General features: G+C 43.3%; 1 protein-coding gene across 1 annotated transcript in view; it reads right to left on the bottom strand.

Annotated features, from left to right (window-relative positions):
- Positions 1-23,706, bottom strand: part of LOC126088331 (tubulin polyglutamylase complex subunit 2) — a 140,166-nt gene that overhangs the window by 68,368 nt on the left and 48,092 nt on the right. The window contains exon 4 of the mRNA XM_049906464.1: positions 6,427-6,630. Within this exon, the coding sequence (XP_049762421.1) occupies positions 6,427-6,630 (204 nt within the window). The remainder of the gene's footprint in view (positions 1-6,426; positions 6,631-23,706) is intronic.

Genomic DNA, 23,706 nt, shown 5'->3' with positions numbered 1-23,706 from the left:
CAGCAAGCTACACCGCGATGCAGAGCGTCTCTCTTGCAGAGTCTGTCACTTGAGTTTGTTAAACATCTCCGTAACGCTATCACGGTTACCAAATAACCCTGTGACGAAACGCGCCGCTCTTCTTTGGATCTTCTCTATCACCTCCGTCAACCCGATCTGGTACGGATCCCACACTGATGAGCAATACTCAAGTATAGGTCGAACGAGTGTTTTGTAAGCCACCTCCTTTGTTGATGGACTTCATTTTCTAAGGACTCTCCCAATGAATCTCAACCTGGTACCCGCCTTACCAACAATTAATTTTATATGATCATTCCACTTCAAATCGTTCCGCACGCATACTCCCAGATATTTTACAGAAGTAACTGCTAGAAGTGTTTGTTCCGCTATCATATAATCATACAATAAAGGATCCTTCTTTCTCTGTGTTCGCAATACATTACATTTGTCTATGTTAAGGGTCAGTTGCCACTCCCTGCACCAAGTGCCTATCCGCTGCAGATCTTCCTGCATTTCGCTACAATTTTCTAATGCTGCAACTTCTCTGTATACTATAGCATCATCCGCGAAAACCCGCATGGAACTTCCGACACTATCGACTAGGTCATTTATATATATTGTGAAAAGCAATGGTCCCATAACACTCCCCTGTGGCACGCCAGAGGTTACTTTAACGTCTGTAGACGTCTCTCCATTGAGAACAACATGCTGTGTTCTGTTTGCTAAAAACTCTTCAATCCATTCACACAGCTGGTCTGATATTCCGTAGGCTCTTACTTTGTTTATCAGGCGACAGTGCGGAACTGTATCGAACGCCTTCCGGAAGTCAATAAAAACAGCATCTACCTGGGAGCCTGTATCTAATATTTTCTGGGTCTCATGAACAAATAAAGCGAGTTGGGTCTCACATGATCGCTGTTTCCGGAATCCATGTTGATTCCTACATAGTAGATTCTGGGTTTCAAAAAACGACATGATACTCGAGCAAAAACCATGTTCTAAAATCCTACAACAGACCGACGTCAGAGATATAGGTCTATAGCTTTGCGCATCTGCTCGACGACCCTTCTTGAAGACTGGGACTACCTGTGCCCTTTTCCAATCATTTGGAACCTTCCGTTCCTCTGGAGACTTGCGGTACACGGCTGTTAGAAGGGGGGCAAGTTCTTTCGCGTACTCTGTGTAGAACACCATTTATTTACAGATTTATTTACAGTGAAAAATTTGCTGAAAAATACATTCATGGAAGGTGTTGAAAACGACCTCCCTGCTACATCAGTACACAGCTATGCCTGTCTAAGCACATTAAGATACACCGGCGTAAAGTTCCGATATGGATGATGGCAACTTCACGGCTGATGTTGTCTTTCTGTTCCTGTATTGGTGTGGATTTGTTTCACTGAACTTGCTCTTCAAGTGCCCGCACACGAAAAAATCACATATTGTTAGATCTGGCGAAAATGGAGGCCATAAATGTTTGCTGACAATTCGTTCCTCAGTGAAGACATTATGAACTCGTCTCAGGGATACATTAGACGAGTGACGTGTTGCCCCATCTTGTTGGGAGGGGCACTGTTGTCTTTCATATTCAGTGAGTTGAGCACAAAACGTATCAAAAATTTCCATATATGTAACCGTGTCGATGGTAGTGTCAAAAAATATCGGTCCAATGATGCGCGTTCCTGTTACACAGCACCAAACGCCCATTTTTTCATCATTGTATTGTCACTGACACACAATGTTGGGGTTCTCCGTTGCCCAGAACGTACTGTTCTGTGAGTTCACATGACCGGAAAGATGAAACTATGCTACAGCCAAGTGCACTAATCTGTTGTTTCTGTCCTCCTCCCGTAATTGCCGCACAGCAGTCACACGATATGGCATCAGATTAAGACTTTTCAATGTCTGCTGACAATTATTCCTCCTACTTACACGCGCCTTTTGGCCCAGTTTACGTGTAGACTTCTTTGTATTCTGAACAATCCTTCGGCGAATATCTGGAATGACTTTTGGTGTCCGAGGTGAAGGAATTATTTCTCGTTTTACATTTCGCACACATCCATAGGTGCACCACTTCTTATACAAATCCTGTATCGCTCTCTCTGCTGTTAGTAATTTGTTTGGATACCTGACCCCGAAAATTTAGCGAGTTTCCTTAATCGAAGTTGTTTTCACATATGCTTCCGCAATTTCAAATCTTTCTTCTATCGAGAAAGTCATTTTGCAGACCGCAAAGAGCAACGTCCAACTTCACTTATAAAATAAAACGAAAAGCTAACAGAATAATGCTAACAATAGATTATTGCATATAATAGTGCATTGTAGCCGTTTACCCTATTTCAGAAGTCGAAATATTGCATTCGCATTCAAAGGCGATGCGAGCTACTTTTAATTGTGTCAGCACGTACAAGGCACCAGACGTGCCACATCCAGGATTTGTTTGATTTTAAGCCATTTTATTGCTTTTGTTTGCATCTCCTGCATTTATGTGTACTCTCCTAGTTTTCTTAATTTGGCGGTGTTCGTTGTTTTGATTCCGTTAAGATGATTCAACCCGTTGTTACTCTCTGTTGTGGGTACTCTTCACAACAATCCTTCCGTTTGTTTATCTTTATCCCAGTTCTGTTCTAGAAAAACGTCCTACGAATGGTCTACGTTTTTCTTATTCGTACGTGTAAGAGATTGTCGCCCATGGAACCTAGCAGCACTTGTATTTACTGTGTCACTGCTATTCTTATTTATTTATCTTTTACGTTCTGTGAGACCTATGCGAGCCAAAGCTACTTGGTCACGGGACGAGTCAGCACATAGTTTACAGAATGCTGTTTTCAAATTTTATAAACAAAAGAATTAATTAAACACGCAAAATTATGAGAGACTATACGCATAAATGTTACACACTGCAGAGAAAATTATCGCCTACAGTAAGGAACTCCCTTACATAACAGAATAAGTGTGCCACAAAGAACCCTTCACCTAGAGTTGCATCTTGGAGGTTTATCACTCTTTTTTTTTCATTTCTGCTGGAAGCCTATTAAAAATGAAACCTGCTGAATAGTGGAGATATTTCTGTAGATTGTATAAAGAAGCCTTGCGTAAGTGCATGTTATTTTTCCATATAGCGTTCACTGAATAGATTTTACAATTTTTTTTAAATATTCAATATCGTACCGTGCAAGGCGGTGATTGATAATTTCTCTTGCAGGGGACAGTTGCCCCATTACCGACTAAGCGCATCGCCAGAGCTTGTGGTGAAGTGACTTGTGGGTTGACACGAGTGATGGGTCGGGTGTGGTACGTTGCAAGCCCAGTGAGCATGTTCGTCTTGGTGCCTTTCGACTTCTGACGGGTTCCTGCAGCCCAGGCCTTTCTCTTAACTTAGTGGAGCTCGCTGAGAAGGAAGTTAGCCTAAGCACGCTAAGTTTGGCACATCTTATTGAAGGCTACTGCAGGAGGATCACAGAAGAATAATTATTCATTGAGAACTTTGTTAAACTTGCTTCGGATCTCACCAGAAAATTCACAATGTACATTTACCTCTTCTGACCATCACATTAAATATTTTATTTGTGTGTTCATCTTCTTCTGTGTTGGCTGCTAACTGTTGAGAACAGCGTTTCTTTTAATTTACCTACCTTAGTTGGGGGACATTTTGCAACGCCTCATCTCACAGTTTTTGTTTTGCCAAATCTTACTGATTGTGCAAATTGGTGTTTTAACGATTAAGTTTTTTCAGGTTGTTTCTCTCTTTATTATAGTTCTGCATCATTTGTTATCCTGACTTACGGTTATTACTATTGCAAAGCTCCAGTGAGATTGTTATGTTAACGCCTCAAATTTATTCTGAGTTATAAATTATTTAATTACGTTAATTCGTCATTCGAGACCTTCATTGCTGATGAAATGTTATTCTCTTATTAAATGTCTAAAGATCTGTTTTTGAGAAATTCTCTGTCGTCAACTTTTATTTCTGGAGAACATCTACATCCACATCTACATGATTACTCTGCAATTCACACGTAAGTGCCTGGCAGAGGGTTCATCGAACCATTTTCATACTACTTCTCTACCATTCCACTCTCGAATGGCGCCTGAGAAAAAGGAACACTTAAATTTTTCCGTTAGAGCTCTGATTTCTCTTATTTTATTATGATGATCATTTCTTCCTACGTAGGTGGGTGTCAACAAAATATTTTCCCATTCGAAAGAGAGAGTTGGTGATTGAAATTTCGTAAGAAGATCTTGCTGCAAAGAAAACCGCCTTTGTTTCAGTGACTGCCACCCCAACTCGAGTATCATATCAGTGACACTCTCACCCCTATTGCGCGATAACACGAGACAAGCTGCCCTTCTTTGCACTTTTTCGCTGTCCTCCGTCAACCCTACCTGGTAAGGATCCCATACCGCGCAGAAATATTCCAGCAGAGGACGGAAAAGTGTAATGTAGGCTGTCTCTTTAGTGGGTTTGTCGCATCTTCTAAATGTTCTGCCAACAAAGCGCGGTCCTAGTTTCGCCTTCCCCACAATATTATCTATGTGGTCTTCCCAATTTAAGTTGCTCGTAATTGTAATTCCTAGGTATTTAGTCGAATCGACAGCCCTTAGATTTGTACGATTTATCGTATACCCAAAATTTATCGGATTTCTTTTAGTACCCATGTGGATGATCTCAAATGGCTCTGAGCACTATGAGACTCAACTTCTGAGGTTATTAGTCCCCGAGAACTTAGAACTAGTTAAACCTAACTAACCTAAGGACATCACACACATCCATGCCCGAGGCAGGATTCGAACCTGCGACCGTAGCGGTCTCGCAGTTCCAGACTGCAACGCCTAGAACCGCACGGCCACTTCGGCCGGCTGGATGACCTCGCACTTTCCCTTGTTTACTGTTAATTGCCACTTTTCGCACCATACAGAAATTCTCTCTGGATCATTTTGTAATTGGAATTGATCGTCTGATGATTTTACTAGATGGTAAATTACAGCGTCATCTGCAAACAATCTAAGGGGGCAGCTCATATTATCACCTAGATCATTTATATAAATCAGGAACAGCATAAGGCCTATGACACTACCTTGCGGAACGTCAGATGTCACTTCTGTTCTACTCGATGATTTACCGGCTATCGCTACGAACTGTGACCTCTCTGAGAGGAAATCACGAATCCAGTCACACAACTGAGACGATACTCAATATGCACGCAATTTGATTAATAGTCGCGTGTGAGGAACGGTATCAAAATCCTTCTGGAAATATATGAATATGGAATCGATCTGACATCCATCGTCGACTCCACTCATTACTTCATGGGAATAAAGAGCTAACTTGGGAATATCGTAAAATTATTTGAACAGTTATGCTTTTCGTTGCCTGGCACTTGACCCTGTTTTGCTGCTTCCTATTAATTATTGCCACATTTTAATGTCTTTATCAGGTTAGTCATTAAGTCTTCAGCATGAAAGGTAAACACTGACTACATCTCTTCTTTATAGCCATCATTGCTTTTATCTCTCTTACTTCTCATTTCCATTATTTTTTTCATAGGGATGCCTGACTCTTTACGACAGTGAATGGTTCAAATGGCTCTGGGCACTATGGGACTTAACATCTGAGATCATCAGTCCCCTAGAACTTAGAACTACTTAAACCTAACTAACCTAAGGACATCACACACATCCATGCCCGAGGCAGGATTCGAACCTGCGACCGTAGCAGTCGCGCGGTTCCGGACTGAAGCGCCTAGAACCGCTAGGCCACACCGGCCAGCCTCGAACAGAACGCACCAGCATACCACATACATCTCTTTCTCATAGGAGATGTTCAATAAACCCTCCGTGGGTACTGATAATGCATCAGCTCGCCTAAATAGTGAATCTCGGATGCGGTGAGAGTATGGCGTATGGTTTCGCAGGCTTCCATAAAAAGGGCACAGAGAATCTGAACATCTTTTACTGGGGTTCCATACACAAGAGCTTTCAAAAGCACCCCCAAATTAAAGTACAGTGGGTTTAGATCCGGAGAGCGTGGAGGCCGGGCAATAACAGATTCGGTGACAGAGGGATAGGTAGAGATGGACGAACTGCCTGAACTCCATGCTCTCCGGACCTAAACCCACTGGTCTTCTATTTGGGGAGGCATTCGGAAGCTCCTGTGTATGGAACCCCAGTACAAGATGTCAAGAGTCTCCATGCCCATGTTATGGAAGGCTGCAAAATCATACACAATACTTTAGGGATACATCAGAGATTCACTATCGAGGCGGGTTGAAGCACGTATCAGCACCCACGGAGGGTGCACCGCGACCGGCTTACGACAGTGAATACGTGTTTCAGATAAATGTAAGGGTAACTGAAGTGTAAGGTCGTCCTTCCCTGACAACATGCAAACTCGGAGCTGAGAGGTAGGTGCAGCAACCAACCAACCTCGGCCCAGGGCGTGAGCCCCATGGTGGTGAAGCGCAGCTGCCACTGCGGCAGGCCCTGGTGCACGAGCATCATGCGGAAGTAGGCGCTGAAGCTGTCGGCCAGGTGGTGCCACTGGAAGCTGCGGTCCAGCAGCCAGATGTGGCCCTCGGGGAAGACGAGGCACACCTTTCCGCCGCCCCGCACGCCGCTCACCTCGAACACCTGCAGCCGGCCCAGAGAGATCACAAATGAGCTCCGTATATTCGCTTTAAACTCGCCAGCGAGTCATCTGACGAACTCATCGTCTCCTTGTGCCCGTAGGCTCGAGTCTGGAATCACCGCCCCAGCCACTGGTCACCCGAGTCTGTTGTCGGGTACAAATCGAGTCAACTCGCTTAGAACGGAGGGCGTGTACAAAAGTTCGCAAGTACCGGATGATCAAAAAGTCAGTATAAATTTGAAAACTGAATAAATCACGGAATAAAGTAGATAGAGAGGTACAAATTGACACACATGCTTGGAATGACATGGGGTTTTATTAGAACCAAAAAAATACAAAAGTTCAAAAAATGTCCGACAGATGGTACTTCATCTGATCAGAATAGCAATAATTAGCATAACAAAGTAAGACAAAGCAAAGATGATGTTCTTTACAGGAAATGGTCAGCATGTCCACCATGATTCCTCAACAATAGCTGTAGTCGAGGAATAATGTTGTAAACAGCACTGTAAAGCATGTCCGGAGTTATGGTGAGGCATTGGCGTCGGATGTTGTCTTTCAGCATCCCTAGCGATGTCAGTCGATCACGATGCACTTGCGACTTCAGGTAACCCCAAAGCCAATAATCGCACGGACTGAGGTCTGGGGACCTGGGAGGCCAAGAGTGACGAAAGTGGCGGCTGAGCACACGATCATCACCAAACGACGCGCGCAAGAGATCTTTCACGCGTCTAGCAATCTGGGGTGGAGCGCCATCCTGCATAAACATCGTACGTTCCAGCAGGTGTTTATCAGCCAGGCTGTGGATGATGCGATTCTATAACATATCGGCGTACCTCTCACCCGTCACGGTAGCAGTTACAAACCAGAATCACGCATTTCCTCGAAGAAAAAAGGCCCGATAACGGTAGATGTGGTAAATCCAACCCATACCGCGACTTTCTCGTCGTGCAATGGAGTTTCCACGACAGTTCTAGGATTTTCGGTAGGCCAAATTGTGCAGTTGTGGGCGTTGACAGACCCTCGGAGCGTGAAATGAGCTTCGTCGGTCCACAACACGTTACTCGACCAATCGCGATCTTTCGCCATCTTTTGAAACGCCCACACCGCAAATGCCCTCCGCTTCACTAAATCGCCAGGTAACAGTTCATGATGCCGATGCATTTTGTACGGATAGCATCGGAGGGTACGCCTCAGTGCCAACCAAACAGTAGTGTATGGAATGCCGGTGCGACGTGCGACTGCACGAGCGCTGACTTCCCCGTGCATAGACGAACCCGCTACAGTCTCCATTTCTTCCTGAAAACTGGTCAATGCCACTTTACAGTAGCAAGATCGTGTTACGACTAGTCTTCCACTCCTGCATGCTTCAGAGAGAACGAGTCAACGTGTATGAAGTGACAGCAGCGCCATTACTCAGGATCCTCATATTTGCGGAACTGCAGCGAGAACGAAGAAAACCAGTCAGCACTTATGTAACAGCGGCGCCTTGATTTGTGAAGTATGAAACCCACAAATAAGGCTCGTACTCGCTCCGTTTCTGGTACTTCTCATTGTGCTTAGTTCGTAATCCTTTGTATATTGTTAGCACTCGCTCGAAGAGACTCAAATGTCATTGTAGGCTGGACGCCGTATCGAGCTCTGCAGCGTATCGAGAATTCTCGAGCCCATTCGAGTGCGACTATCGTTTTTCCAGACTTTAAACTATCAAGCATTCAGAGATAACAATACTGAATAAATCTCGTGACCATCATACATGTACAGACTGAATCAGCTAAAATTTGCACCCCTTTTATTGCGTAAACGGTTCAAGGTATCGAAGTGAGGCTTTCGGCAATATACAGGGTGGTCCATTGATAATGACTGGGCCAAATATCTCACGAAATAAGCATCAAATAAAAAAACTACAAAGAACGAAACTCGTCTAGCTTGAAGGGGAAACCAGATAGCGCTATGGTTGGTCCACTAGATGCACCGGCACGGTAGCTTAGCGTGTTTGGTCAGAGGGTTAGCTCCTCTCTGTAATAAAAAACTGAGTCAACGGCTCAACACTGAACTTAAACGGGTGTCATGGAACATCCCCACCGAACAAATGGAACAAACAAAATCGAACAAAATGAGAACAATTTAAAAAAATGGGGCTGCCATAGGTCAAACGGATATCAACTGCGTTTTTTTAAATAGGAACACCCATTTTTTTATTACATATTCGTGTAGTACGTAAAGAAATGTGAATGTTTTAGTTGGACCTTTGTGATAGATGGCACTGTAATAGTCACAAACGTATAGGTACGTGGTATCACGTAACATTCCGCCAGTGCGGAGAGTATTTGCTTCGTGATACATTACCCATGTTAAAATAGACCGTTTACCAATTGTGGAAAAGGTCGATATCGTGTTGATGTATGGCTATTGTGATCAAAATGGCCAACGGGTGTGTGCTACGTATGCTGCTCAGTATTCTGGATGACATCATCCAAGTGTTTGGACCGTTCACCAGATAGTTACGTTATTTAAGGAAGTAGGAAGCGTTTAATCACATGTAAAACGTCAACTACGACCTGCAACAAATGATGATGCCCAAGTAGGTGTTTTAGCTGCTGTCGCTGCTAATCCGCACATCATTTGCAGACAAATTGCGTGAGAATCGGGAATCTCAAAAACGTCGGTGTTGAGAATGCTACATCAACATCGATTGCACCCATACCATATTTGTATGCACCGGGAATTGCATGGCGACGACTTTGAACGTCGTGTACAGTTTGAGAGATTGCAGGGCACTCTCACTTCTGATTCGATGTAGGAAATACGATCTACAGCGACTTGACTTCATACATCATGATGAAATGATGGGCAGCAGTTTATGGTCTTATTTGCATGCTCTAGGGAAAGAAATACGCTAAGCTTTACCTATGTTCAAAGGAACAGGGTGCCGACTTAAACGACTGCAGTAAAAGCACGGCCTTGGTGGGGCGACAAAGCGCGTTTTTTCTGGAGAACGATGAAGAGACATTTCCAGACGGCCCCATGCCGCGGTCGTATTGTGCAGAAACACCTTAAGCTTGGCGCCACGGACAGGGGCAGATGTCCAGGTATACAGCCTAGTGACAAAAAGTCGCTGACAGCGCATTGTAGGCCTTGTTGGCAAGCAAGCCGCCAAAAGAAATGTAAACGTTCTGCAAATGTCTGTGGGACGGGAAAACTGGCGCCCAGACGTGCAGACTCTCAAAACATGTTTTGTCAATGCTAGTTCATGGCCGTTCTTTGCAAACTTTGAAATGGACGCAACAGGGGAGATAACAAGCTGTTTATGGAGGGCTATGCTTCCACCCTGTATTGTGTTAGCAAAAGACACGGCAAATGTGTGAGAAAGAGGCCACAAAGCTGAATTTTTTTCCATTTTCTGCCAATTAACTTTAAGTCTCGGATTGGTCAAATCGGTTTGCAGTGCAAAGACCATTCACCGAGCTTAGAATGCTGGGCTCCAACTCGTGAATGGCTTGTGAGAAATTGGGAGCAGTGAAAAAAGAGAAATGTGCTTTTGGAACCGAGCTGAGTAGGCAACACAGAGAAAGGGAGATCGTCTCTCTTGTACAAGTCTCTTGTACTGGCACTTCGCTAGTAAAGAACTGCAGGTCTCTACCTAAAAGGTGAGACTTGTATCCTTTGCTTGGGTGTGACTTAGAGCCTGTGCCAGTCACCTTCTGAACCGTCAGAGGTACTGCTTGTATCATCACGGTCACAACGAGTGACACGTGGGTGTACTTATTTGTCTTGAGTCGGCCATCTAAACATTTGACGTATTCCGACACACATAGTCATGGCACGGAGTCAAATTGGTTTGGCAGACCAGCAAACGGGTCCACCTGCACACTGGAATCCGTTGGGGTTTCAGATGCTCTTAGGGAAGTACCTGCATTCTGAATTAACCATACGCAAGACCGCGTACTTTCATTTTTCGGGAACCCGCATTTAATAACAGATTTCCGCCGTCCATGACTTCAGTCGCCAAACGCATCGTAGTGTGCCGCCTCGACCAGTAGGATGGTAAAGTATTCGCTGCTGCGACATAGGGCTATAATATCTATTTCTCAGCACCCTGTTCTTTCGAACCATATTTTTCCTTTTTTTTTGTATGGTAGAATATAGATGCTTGGTGATGGCGTAGTTTGATGCCATAACCTGGATTCACGTGTATGAAGTGAGATAGGGCAAGTAGTGTTCTGGTTAGTGTCGTGTGTCGATCCCAAGCAGATCAATTTGTGCACCATAGATCCCATTTTAGTAAGGCTTTGTTAAATAAATATTTTTTGTATGATGTTTCTTTAATAATTTTGTTGTCTTGTCTTGTTTAAAATCAATAAATCGATTGTGAATTAGACTAAAACTTCTCCCTGAGTTCTGATTAACAGTTCCTTCGCATTTTTATGGCAGTCTAGATCAGAAACATAAGGAGTAGCTTTTTCATTTGGTGGATCTTTTACTCCATTAACAGTAATCCCCTCAAGTTCTGCCACTGGGCACAAGAGAAATTACGGGACGATGACAGTTTTTTGCACGCGTTCTATTTAGCGACGAAGCGTCATTCACCAACAGCGGTAACGTAAACTGGCATAATATGCAATATTGGGCAACGTAAAATCTGTGGTGTCACCGCCAGACACCACACTTGCTAGGTGGTAGCCTTTAAATCGGCCGCGGTCCGTTAGTATACGTCGGACCCGCGTGTCGCCACTATCAGTGATTGCAGACCGAGCGCCGCCACACGGCAGGTCTAGAGAGACTTCCTAGCATTCGCCCCAGTGGTACAACCGACTTTGCTAGCGATGGTTCACTGACAAAATACGCTCTCATTTGCCGAGACGATAGTTAGCATAGCCTTCAGCTACGTCATTTGCTACGACCTAGCAAGGCGCCATTACCAGTTACTATTGATACTGTGAATCATGTACCGTCAAGAGCGACGTTCACCTTTAATGGATTAAAGTTAAGTATTCTACCAGCTACGTCCGTTTTTTCTAAATTCTAATTTCCTTGCCCTGTTCCAGACCTCACGCCAGCCTGCGTGAGCTAAAACGTGTGCCTTTCGGCTTCCTCTAGTAACACGGTGTTGGCTCTCCTGCCAACCCCAACAAAATCCACGATGGCTGCGACAAGTGGAACATCAGCAACCTTGGCGGGTTAATGTATGCTGCGGCATTATGGGAGGAAGGAAAATTGGCCTCCATTTTATTGATGGCAATCTAAATGGTGCAATGTGTGCTGATTTCCTATGTAATGTTCTACCGATGTTACTACAAAATGTTTCACTGCATGACAGAATGGCTATGTACTTCCAACATGATGGATGTCTGGCACATAGCTTGCGTGCAGTTGACGCAGTACTGAATAGCATATTTCATGACAGGTGTATTGGTCGTTGAAGCACCATACCATGGCCATTATGTTCACCGGATCTGACGTCCCCGGATTTCTTTCTGTGGGGAAATTGAAGGATATTTGCTTTCGTGATCCACCGGCAATGCCTGACAACATGCGTCAGTGTATAGTCAATGCATGTGCAAACATTACGGAAGGTGAACTGCTTGCTGTTGAGAGGAATGTCGTTACACGTATTGCCAAATGCATTGAGGTTGACTGACATCATTTTGAGCATTTATTGCATTAATGTGGTATTTACAGGTAATCACACTGTAACAGCATGCTTTCTGAAAAATGATAAATTCACAAAGGTACATGTATCACATTGAAACAACCGAAATAAAACGTTCAAATGTACCTACGTTCTGTATTTTAATTTAAAAAACCTACCTGATATCAACTGTTCGTCTAAAATTATGAGCCATATGTTTGTGACTATTACAGCGCCATCTATCTCAAAGCGAAAAAAGTGGTCCAACTAAACCTTCATATTTCTTTATGTACTACACGAATATGTAATAAAAATGGGGGTTCCTATTTAAAGAAACGAAGTAGATATCCGTTTGACCTATGGCAGCGCCATCTAGCGGGCCAACCATAGTGCCATCTGGTTTCCCCCTTCAAGCCAGACAAGTTTCGCTCTTTGTAGTTTTTTGGTCTGACGCTTGTTTCGTGAGATATTTGGCCCGTTCACGTTCAATGGACCACCCTGTATAGTAGGCAGGGGAGCACTTAATTTTTTGCATCCTCTGCCTACTCATTAAATTCCCACACATTCTACAATATCTATAGCGACTCTGCCTCTCCTATAAATCCCGTGAAATTGAGTTCCAACGCCCTATAGTCATGAAAACACTAGTTAGATAATGTAACGCTTATAAATATTGGTGTTGAAACTTTTCGCAAAAATATGAGATAAATTTGATAAACTTGAAAGGTCAGGTACCGCAGTCGTTAGTGTGATGTGACACCAAGTGGGTTCTCATTCCAAGCTCCGCCATTGTACCTAGAATTTCGACTGTTAAGCTCCTTCTCATACGCTAGAAGTTAGCATATACACTACCTGAAAAAAAATGATACTCCCAAAAATACATGCTCAGATGTCAATGTAACTTCGTACATGTACACACCATCAGTGTGTATGTAAATGAATATAGCTGCAACTCACTGTGACAGTCATAACGTCCAGCAGAATGCATTCGTGTTGTTTGTGTTTAACGTTATCAGGTGTGCTAGGATATACAAGGAATGTAAACAGTGTCAGACGTTGAGTGATCACTGAGATAGACACGGAGACAGCGTCGAAAATGAGGCCAGTTGTGGGTCTCCATTTGACCAGTTGGTCTAAACGTGCAATATCCACTGACCACCACAAGGGGAGATCACCGTAAGGTGCAACCAGGCACCTGCGCCTGCCATCCGAGCACAAGTAGTGGACTTTCTGAAACATCCTGTGTCATTTTGTACCATTGCTCGGGGACTAACAGCAGCCAGATTAGCGAATTACCCTCTTGTGCGTAGGATGCTGTTAACACAACAAAACAAATGGCTACGTTTGGAGTGGTGCGGCGAAGCACGGGCTTATGAAGAATGTCTTCGCATTGTGTTCAGCGATGAAATGCGGATCTTACCGCCCCAGATGACTACCTTCGGAGAGTATGGCGGTTACCTGGGAAGAGGTCTCATTCTTATAGTGTTTTGTAGAGGCACGGTAGTGTTGCTCCTGACGTCACAGTATGGTTAGCCAACAGGTATATCTTAGGGTAACGAATGCAACTGGTTGAGGGATTTCTTACAGCACAGCGGTACGTCGCGAACATCCTGCGTCCTGATGTATTATCTCTCATGTGGTCATATCGTGATGCCAATTTTGAACGGGACAATGCTCAACCACACATGTAACGCGCCTCTATGAATTATTTTCGGTATGTTGAGACACTCGCCGAGCGGTTCTAGGCGCTTCACTCTGGAACCGCGCGACAGCTACGGTCGCAGGTTCGAATCCTGCCTCGGGCATGGATGTGTGTGATGTCCTTAGGTTAGTTAGGTTTAAGTGGTTCTAAGTTCTAGGGGACTGATGACCTAAGATGTTAAGTCCCATAGTGCTCAGAGCCATTTGAACCATTTTGAGACACTCCCGTGGCTAGCAACATCCCCAGATAAAGCACGTGTGTGACCAGCTTGGACGTCAACGCTGCCCTTGGCCCAGTACCAGAACATCAAGGACCAGTTAATAACAGTCTTTGGTCAGCTTGCCTGAAGAAAGGGTACAACTGCTTTACGAGTATGACACTGTACCCAACCGAATCAGGAATGCATCCAGGCCAGAGTGGTGCAACGTCGTACTTGATAAGTGGGCACATACTGCCAAATCCTTTGTAAACGCTACTCTGTTACGTAAGCACTGAAATAAAACCACATACCCTCTCTAATCGTAAAGTTTCTTTTCGTTTCTTTCTTCCCTTCTAGGTGCCTTATGTTTTTTGTCAGGCAATGTAGTTCCATTTACAATAGTCGTAGCTGACACTGTATCTATGCCGTATAAAGCAGGGCGAAGAGGGAATACGTCTCAGCTTAGTAGTGTAGGCCTGTCTTACTGCTGCTTGCAACGAGAAAGACAAGCATGGGAGCCACACTTGACGGAGTCTAAACAGCAGAAGCCGATGCCGGCCATTTTGCCGTTCGGTTTTAGCGCATTTATCGAATACTTCGAACGCCAACATTAATGAGCGTCATACCACTGTACTCATCTTTTCAAGAGCTTTCGAATGTTCTTTCCCAACGTAATTTCTATCGCCTTCCTCTTCCTTATTGAACTAATTCCTAAAATCTGTCCTTCATTCCAACGGTTATTTGCCTTTTCCGTTCTAAATGAAGGTCCAAGCTCAACTCTTCCTTGCCCAGCTGGCATCCTATTCGTCTCCTAACACTTGCATCCCAGTTACGATGGGGTTTCTGGTAACTCTGGGTAGGGATTAACATATGGGAAATATTGTACAGGTGCCATTTGGAAAGGAACGTGGGAGGTCCTTGTGAGATGTAGAGGTAGACATAGGAATAGGCATGTGGGAAGTATTACAGCAATGTTATGTGGAAAAGGACGACCGTTGTCACATCGGTTTCCATATAACAGCCCCACAATATTTCCCACATCTCAAATCCCACCCAACCCGACTGGATAGCCGTCCATGTTGGCACGCTGCTTCCAGGTTACAATGAGGCACGCCGACTTCGACGAACGAGTAACGACGAGGGACGGCGTGCTGGCCAGTCTGAGATTTGGTTTTTAGGCGCTTTGCCACATTTGAATAGGTAAATCACGTGCTGGTACTCACGCCCCACCTCAGTTACACAATTTGCCAACATTCAAAAACCATTCGCACACTTTCTCGTGGATAACACTATACCCAGACAATTGGTCAACGGAAATTTCGTACAGGAAGAGTAAAGGGATCGCAACGGGAAGGGCACCCGGCCAGCCTTTAACATTAACATTGCATACCCGATAATAACCATGCTGACCCCATGTAGGCACTGGTTAAGTGTAAAAGAAAAAAATGCCCATCCACGGTTGCCAGGAGCCCACATCATATTATTCTCATAATGAAGAGAATGTACGCCACGTCACTATCATTTTACACTCTAGGCCAAAGACGGAAAACATAAAGAATACGATTTATTTTAACTTCTTTTCTTTTTCAAACTTTAAATTGTATTACACAATGGAGGAAGAATGGTAGTCCTCAGTATGGTGAATTTAAATAACTCTTAAAAAATAATAAAGAAACAATATTTTAACATATTTTCATTGTAGACCTGCTACTACCTCTTTCGGTACTATTGCTGTTCCTATCAGACAATTTTTTTCAGCTGTTTTGCTGTGTCATTTTGTATCACTTTAAGGTAACATTCCTTTTTTGTTACGAGAACACGACCCACCCTCCACTCACAACGTGTTCCTCACATTTTGTATAATATGTGAGCCAATGATTGGAGGAGCCATCAGAAAGCTTAGCCAATGTGTGTTCATGATCCACTTCTCCTGCTAGTACCAAGTATGAATTTGGATCAGTCTTTACATTTGGATGTGGATGTTATGGGAAATGACGGTCCACACTGTATTCGACGCTGATGTGATACAACCCCAGCAAAAGCGTAAATGTTTTGTGTAAGACTGACGGATCTGAAGTGATCTGTATTACGTATAGTGCAAGCTGTCTGTGCAGCATATTGTCCCAACCCTCTATTTACGACAAAAAGTTTGCTGGACGCTGGCCTTGATTGCGGGGCAAACGCTGCAAGTGAAAATTCTTTTCGAAATATTTCCAAGCAAGTACCCCTGTGCCACTCACAGCTCGCTGGGATCTAGTTGAGAAGATTTGAGCTGTACATAAGCAGGGATCAAAAACCACTAAAACTTTTTCTCCTAGAAAGGAATGAAAAGTGTGTAACAGCGATAAAAAAAGAGTATGCTGGAGACAGCACTCAGCTGGAACGTACTGTAGTGTGCGTTAAAAAAGTCATCGACTTTATTCTTGTCTCTTTCACACACACACACACACACACACATACACACACACACTCACACATACATACATACATACATACACACACACACACCATACGCTCATCGGATTAGATATTAATCACCCCCTTAAAAGACCACACTCGTCGCATTGGAGGGCAATAAATTGCGTAGAACTGTAACAATGCGGTCATATGACCGTCCACGGCTGACGTTAAATCATAGCAGTGAAGTGGTTTGCATGTACTAGTCACTTGTATGGAATCAACACAGCAAGACGCGTTGACGAAGAGATCTGACACGAAGAGATCTGACAGTATGGCAGGAAGGAGCTGTCTTGTTCCATGTGCTCATGACCACATAGTGATGTTGCAAGAAGTGTTGGTGCGTCAGTATGGACTGTCCAACATGCCTTCAAGGAATAGTGTATCACTATCGCACCCATTTAACATGACTTAAGGGCGTGGGCCCACTATTAAGTTACTTCAGCAAGATGATTCTGGAAGCACTTTCTGAGGTGTCTAAAAGAGAACAAAAACTTGTGCAAGTTTACATCTGCAAGTTGGTTGGCTAAGTCATTTTCAGGAACTTGCTGCAAGTACTTTGCAAAAGTGTTTCCACAATAGTAGCGTCGTGAGACACGGAGGTGGAAGTCACGATGTCGTGCTTCCAAATGAGAGCAGCTGTTAACAGTTCTTGTATTTTTATTAATGAAGGAAAATCGTGATGAAAACAAAAAGTTACGACAAAAACGGAATATTTGGAGAAGGAAATGGATACAGAGATGTAAATATTAAACTCATCAAGAAACACTATTGATTGAACTAAAATCAGAGGACTATGCTCAGATTAAGTGCTTTGAGAATTATGCAAGTTTCGAACATCTATTCTCCATTGTGCAATCAAATATTCGGAAACAGGACACGAAAATGCGGCAAGCCGTACCATCAAGTGACCACCTTTTAATTATGCATCTATTTTTGCAAACCATATTTATTACTTTTATTGCTAATGTAAAGCAATCACGAAAATTCATTTCTCACTTCCTTGGCTGACGGCCATCAATTATAGACTATGTTTAATGGTTCCAGTGGTACATTTGTTTCGGCCCATCTGTCTGTGCGCCACTCCTCTTTCCGACAAGGACATTTTCGCACTGGTATTGTACACTCGCAACTTCGACATGTTAAAGAAACACGTCCAGCAACGATAAGTTCGACAAGTATTACAGCAAGATGCAAGAAATTGTTTCCACCAACTTCTGTCTACATCTACAGCTACATAGCTACTCGCGAAATTACACTTAAGTGTCCGGCACAGGGTTCGTCAAATCTACTTCACACTAATTCTCTATTATTCCACTCTTGAACAGCGCGCGGAAAAAAGAACATCTACATTTTTCCGTGCGAGTTATGGTTTTCCTTATTTTATAGTGATGATCTTTCTCCCTATGTAAGTCGGCGTCAGCAAAATATTTTCGCATGCGGAGGAGAAAGTTTGAGATTGAAATTTCTTGGGAAGATTCCACCGAAACTAAAAACGCCTTTTTTCTAACGATTTCCACTCCAAAATCTGTATCATGTCCGAACACTCTCTCCCCTATTTCTCGATATCACAGAACTTGCTGCCCTTCTTCGAACTTTCTTGATGAACTCCTTTAATCCTGTTTGGTACGGACCCCAGACGGCGTAGCAGTACTCCAAAATTGGACGGACAGGCGTAGTGTAGGTAATCTCCTTAGTAGATCTGTTGCATCTTCTAAGTGTTCTGCCAATAAAACGCAGTCTTTGATTCGCCTTCCTAGCAACATCTTCCATGAGTTCTTTCAAATTTAACCTATTTGTAATTGTTACTCCTAGATACTTAGTTGCTTTTACGGTCTTTAAATTTGATTGATTTACTGTGAACTGAAGTCTAACGGATTCCTTTGAGCAATGATGTAGATGACGTAACACTTCTCATTAGTTAGGGTCAGTTGTCAATTTCCGCACCATACAAATATCTAAATTCTTTTGCAGTTGTTTTTGATTTCTGATAACTTTACTAGACGCTAAACGACAGCATCATCTGCAAACAACCTAAGACGGCTGCTAAGATTGTCTCCTAAATCGTTTGTGAAGATAACAAATAGCGGAGGGCGCATAACACTTCCTTGGGGAACGCCAGAAATCACTTCTTTTTTACTCGACGACTTTCCGTCAATTACTACGAAGTGTGACCTCTCTGACAGGAAATCACAAACCCAGTCGCATAACTGAGACGATACTCCATACGCACGCAATTTGATTAGAAGGCGCTTGTGAGGTACGGTGTCAAAAGCCACCTGGAATTCAATAAATACCGAATGAATCTGAAACCCTTTGTCGACGCACTCAATACTTCGTGTGAGTAAAGAGCTAGTTGTCTTTCAGAAAAAACAATGATTTTCTAAATTCATGTTGACTATGACTTCAGGGAGAACATTAGGGAACGATTGACAAGAATGGGGGAAAGAAATACAGTAGAAGAAGAATGGGTAGATTTGAGAGATGAAATAGTGAAGGCAGCAGAGGATCAAGTAGGTAAAAAGACGAGGGCTAATTGAAATCCTTGGGTAACAGATGAGATACTGAATTTAATTGATGAAAGGAGAAACTATAAAAATGCAGTAAATGAAGCAGGCAAAAAGAAATACAAACGTCTAAAAATTAAATCGACAGGAACTGCAAAATGACTAAGCAGGGATGGCTAGAGGACAGATGTAAGGATGTAGAGGCGCATATCACTAGGGGTAAGATAGACACTGCCTACAGGAAAATTAAAGAGACCTTTGGAGAAAAGAGAACCACTTGTATGAATATCAAGAGCTCAGATGGAAACCCAGTTCTAAGCAAAGAAGGGAAAGCAGAAAGGTGGAAGGAGTATATAGAGGCTCTATACAAGGGCGATGTTCCTGGGGGCAATATTATAGAAATGGAAGAGAATGTAGATGAACATGAAATAGGAGATATGATACTGCGTGAAGAGTTTGACAGAGCACTGAAAGACCTAAGTCGAAACAAGGCCCCAGGAGTAGACAACATTCCATTATAACTACTGACAGCCTTTGGAGAGCCAGGCCTAACAAAACTCTACCATCTAGTGAGCAAGATGTATGACACAGGCGAAATATCCTCAGACTTCAAGAAGAATATAATAATTCCCATCCCAAAGAAAGCAGGTGTTGACAGATGTGAAAACTGCCGAACTGTCAGTTTAATAAGCCACAGCTGCAAAATACTAACACGAATTCTTTATAAACGAATGGAAAAACTTGTAGAAGCCGACCTCGGGGAAGATCAGTTTGGATTCCGTAAAAATGTTGGAACACGTGAGGCAATAGTGACCCTACGACTTATCTTAGAAAATAGATTAAGGAAAGGGAAACCTACGTTTCTAGCATTCGTAGACTTAGAGAAAGCTTTTGACAATGTTGCCTGGAATATTCTCTTTCAAATTCTGAAGGTGGAAGGGGTAAAATATAGGGAAGGAAGGGCTATTTACAATTTGTACAGAAACCAGATGGCAGTTATAAGAGCCGAGAGGCATGAAAGGGAAGCAGTGGTTGGGAAGGGAGTGAGACAGGGTTGTAGCCTATCTCCGATGTTATTAAATCTGCATATTGATCAAGAAATAAAAACTTTGAGGTTCACCGATGACATTGTAATTCTGTCAGAGACAGCAAAGGACTTGGAAGAGCATCTGAACGGAATGGACAGAGTGTTGAAAGGAGGATATAAGATGAACATCAACAAAAGCAAAACTAGGATTATGGAATGTAGTCGAATTAAGTCGGGTGATGCTGAGGGAATTAGATTAGGAAATGAAACACTTAAAGTAGTAAAGGAATTTTGCTATTTGGGGAGCAAAATAACATGATGGTCGAAGTAGAGAGGATATAAAATGTAGACTGGCAATGGCAAGGAAAGCGTTTCTGAAGAAGAGAAATTTGTTAACATCGAGTATAGATTTAAGTGTCAGGAAGTCGTTTCTGAAAGTATTTGTATGGAGTGTAGCCATGTATGGAAGTGAAACATGGACGATAAATAGTTTGGACAAGAAGAGAATAGAAGCTTTCGAAATGTGGTGCTACAGAAGGATGCTGAAGAAGAGATGGGTAGATCACATAACTAATGAGGAGGTATTGAATAGAATTGGAGAAAAGAGAAATTTGTGGCATAACTTGACTAGAAGAAGGGATCGGTTGGTAGGGCATATTCTGAGGGATCACCAGTTTAGTATTGGAGGGCAGCGTGCAGGGTAAAAATCGTAGAGGGAGACCAAGAGATGACTACACTAAACAGATTCAGAAGGATGTAGGTTGCAGTACGTACTGGGAGATGAAGAAGCTTTCACAGGATAGAGTAGCATGGAGAGCTGCATCAAACCAGTCTCAAGACTGAAGACCACGGCAACATGTATCAAAATTGTTCAAATGTGTGTGAATTCCTAAGGGACCAAACTGCTGAGGTCATCGGTCCCTAGACTTACACACTACTTAAACTGACTTAAACTAACTTATGCTACGAACAACACACCCACGCCCGAGGGAGGGCTCGAATCTCCGGGTGAGGGGCCGCGCAACCCGTGACATGGCGCCTCAAACGGCTCGGCCACTCTGCTCGGTGACTATGTGTCAATGGACCGTTCTCAACGAGGTAATTCATAATGTTCGAACACAATATATGTTCCAAAGTCCTGCTGCATATCAACATTAATTATATGGACTAGTAATTTAGTGGATTTCTCCCACTGGCTTCCTTGAATGTTGATGTGACGTGCGCAAGTTTCCAGTTTTTGGGAACGGTTCTTTCGCCGAGCGAGCGGCTGATTATGATCACTAAGTATTGAGCTATTGCACCAGAATACTCCGGAAGGAACCTAACTGGTATATAATCAGAAACGGAGGCCTTGCTTTTATTAATTGATTTAAGTTGCTTTACTACTTGGAGGACGTCTACTTCTAAGTTATTCAGGTTGGCCACTGTTGTTCATTCCAATTCTGGCATATTTACTTCTTCTTCTACGGTGAAAGCATTTCGGAAGGCTGTGTTTAGTCACTGTGCTTCAGCAGCACTGTCATCAGCAGTATTTCCATTGTTATCGCAAATGGTTCAAATGGCTCTGAGCACTATGGGACTTAACATCTATGGTCATCAGTCCCCTAGAACTTAGAACTACTTAAACCTAACTAACCTAAGGACAGCACACAACACCCAGTCATCACGAGGCAGAGAAAATCCCTGACCCCGCCGGGAATCGAACCCGGGAACCCGGGCGCGGGAAGCGAGAACGCTACCGCACGACCTTGTTATCGCACGGAGAAGGCATTGATTGTATCTTGCCGCTGGCATACTTTACATACGACCAGAATCTTGGATTTTCTGCCAGGTTTCGAGACGAAGTTTCGTTGTGGAGACTATTGTAAGCATCTCGCATTGAAAGTCCGAGCTAAATTTCGAGCTTCTATAAAAGAAGGCCAATCTTGGAGATTTCGTTTAAATGTTGTTTTCGTTGTTTCTGTAACAGTGTTCTGATATGTTTTGTGTACCATTGGGTATCAGCTCTGTCCTTTGTTAATTTATTTGGTACAGATCTCTTAATTGATTTCGATACTATTTCTTTGAATTCAAGCTGCATCTCGTCTACATTCACACCATTAATTTGGAAGGAGTGGAGACTCAAAAGAATTTTTATTTTCTTTTTTGAATAGATATAACTTTCGTTTATTTTTGGTGGCTTTTAGAGTTACGGTATATAGTCTCGTAACGACAACCTCTGCTCCCTAATCCCTCTATCAATTGTTGCTCGTTATTGGCTGAAAGACTATTTGTTGCTAAGTGTCAGGTGTGGGCTCATCAACTAGTTGCTCGAAATAATTTTCAGAGAATGCGTTTAGCACAGTCACTTCTGGAAGTTGACGAAAGTTGTGGAGGTCGACTTGCTTTCCACGTCCAAGATCTTGCAAAAGTAGTTTCTGCAAGCGACTTGCGGGACTTCATCTGATAGAGGACATACGCCTTAAGAACAGTGATCGTTGAAAGGAATTGACAGACATCCGAGACGAGTGTCACGCAATGTTAATAGCAGTCGGTTTCAAACCTGGCCGGAACTACTACTTTCAATAAACGCGGGATAATCTCAGAAATGAGATCGACAGGAACTGCACTTGTGTTAACGTGCCACAGCAATGCCTCTGCGACGTGCATGGCGTCGTCGCTGACGGCGCAGCGTTCCTGTGTATCGCAGTTTGAAGGCGATTCATATTGACTTGGCTGGCCAGTTTAATAAGCAGCAATTGATTGGAGGTCCAAATGATTTTCGTGGACTCCATTTGAACTTCACCTGTGATGTCCAAGCAGTGCTTGGAGGTAGTACCTGGTTGACACTTGCTGTAGTATGGGGCAATCATGCAGATTATGGTGGCCTCGAAGCATTTCGAGATGCTAACATTTTGGCTTTGAAGACATGGAGTATAGCTGAGACTACAGGGCTCTTGACTAAACAGCCTTATGGTACTCTTGTTCCAAGTATGCCATTTGTTTTGAGTACGAAAAGGAAGAAGAAATTAAATGCCGATGAGTACCTGTTCATATGGGCAAAAGTCGGTAATGGCAATTGTAAAATAAAGATCAACGGCGATTGTATGCTGTATTATAGACAATAAAGTTTGTTCTGTCCTTTCCTTATCTCTATCCTTATCTCCCTTCCTTTTTTTATTAAAAAAATGTATTCACATTTTGTTTTGGTGGCCGTGCCGCTCTTGGTTACGCGCTAGGCGGGTGACCTTGAAGCGGACTTAGCCGCTGGCGAGGCTGCCGAGCAACACGGGATGGCTAGAGGACAAATGTAAGGGTGTAGAGGCTTATCTCACTAGGGGTAAGGTAGATACTGCCTACAGGAAAATTAAAGAGACCTTTGGAGAAAAGAGAACCACTTGTATGAATATCAAGAGCTCAGATGGAAACCCAGTTCTAAGCAAAGAGGGGAAAGCAGAAAGGTGGAAGGAGTATATAGAGGCTCTATACAAGGGCGATGTACTTGAGGACAATATAACGGAAATGGAAGAGGATGCAGATGAAGATGAAATGGGAGATACGATACTGCCTGAAGA

The sequence above is a fragment of the Schistocerca cancellata genome, chromosome 6 (genome assembly GCF_023864275.1).
Source record: "Schistocerca cancellata isolate TAMUIC-IGC-003103 chromosome 6, iqSchCanc2.1, whole genome shotgun sequence".
Taxonomy (NCBI): Eukaryota; Metazoa; Arthropoda; class Insecta; order Orthoptera; family Acrididae; genus Schistocerca; species Schistocerca cancellata.
The sequence above is the reverse complement of the archived record's forward strand: the minus strand, read 5'-3'. Positions and strand labels throughout refer to the sequence as shown.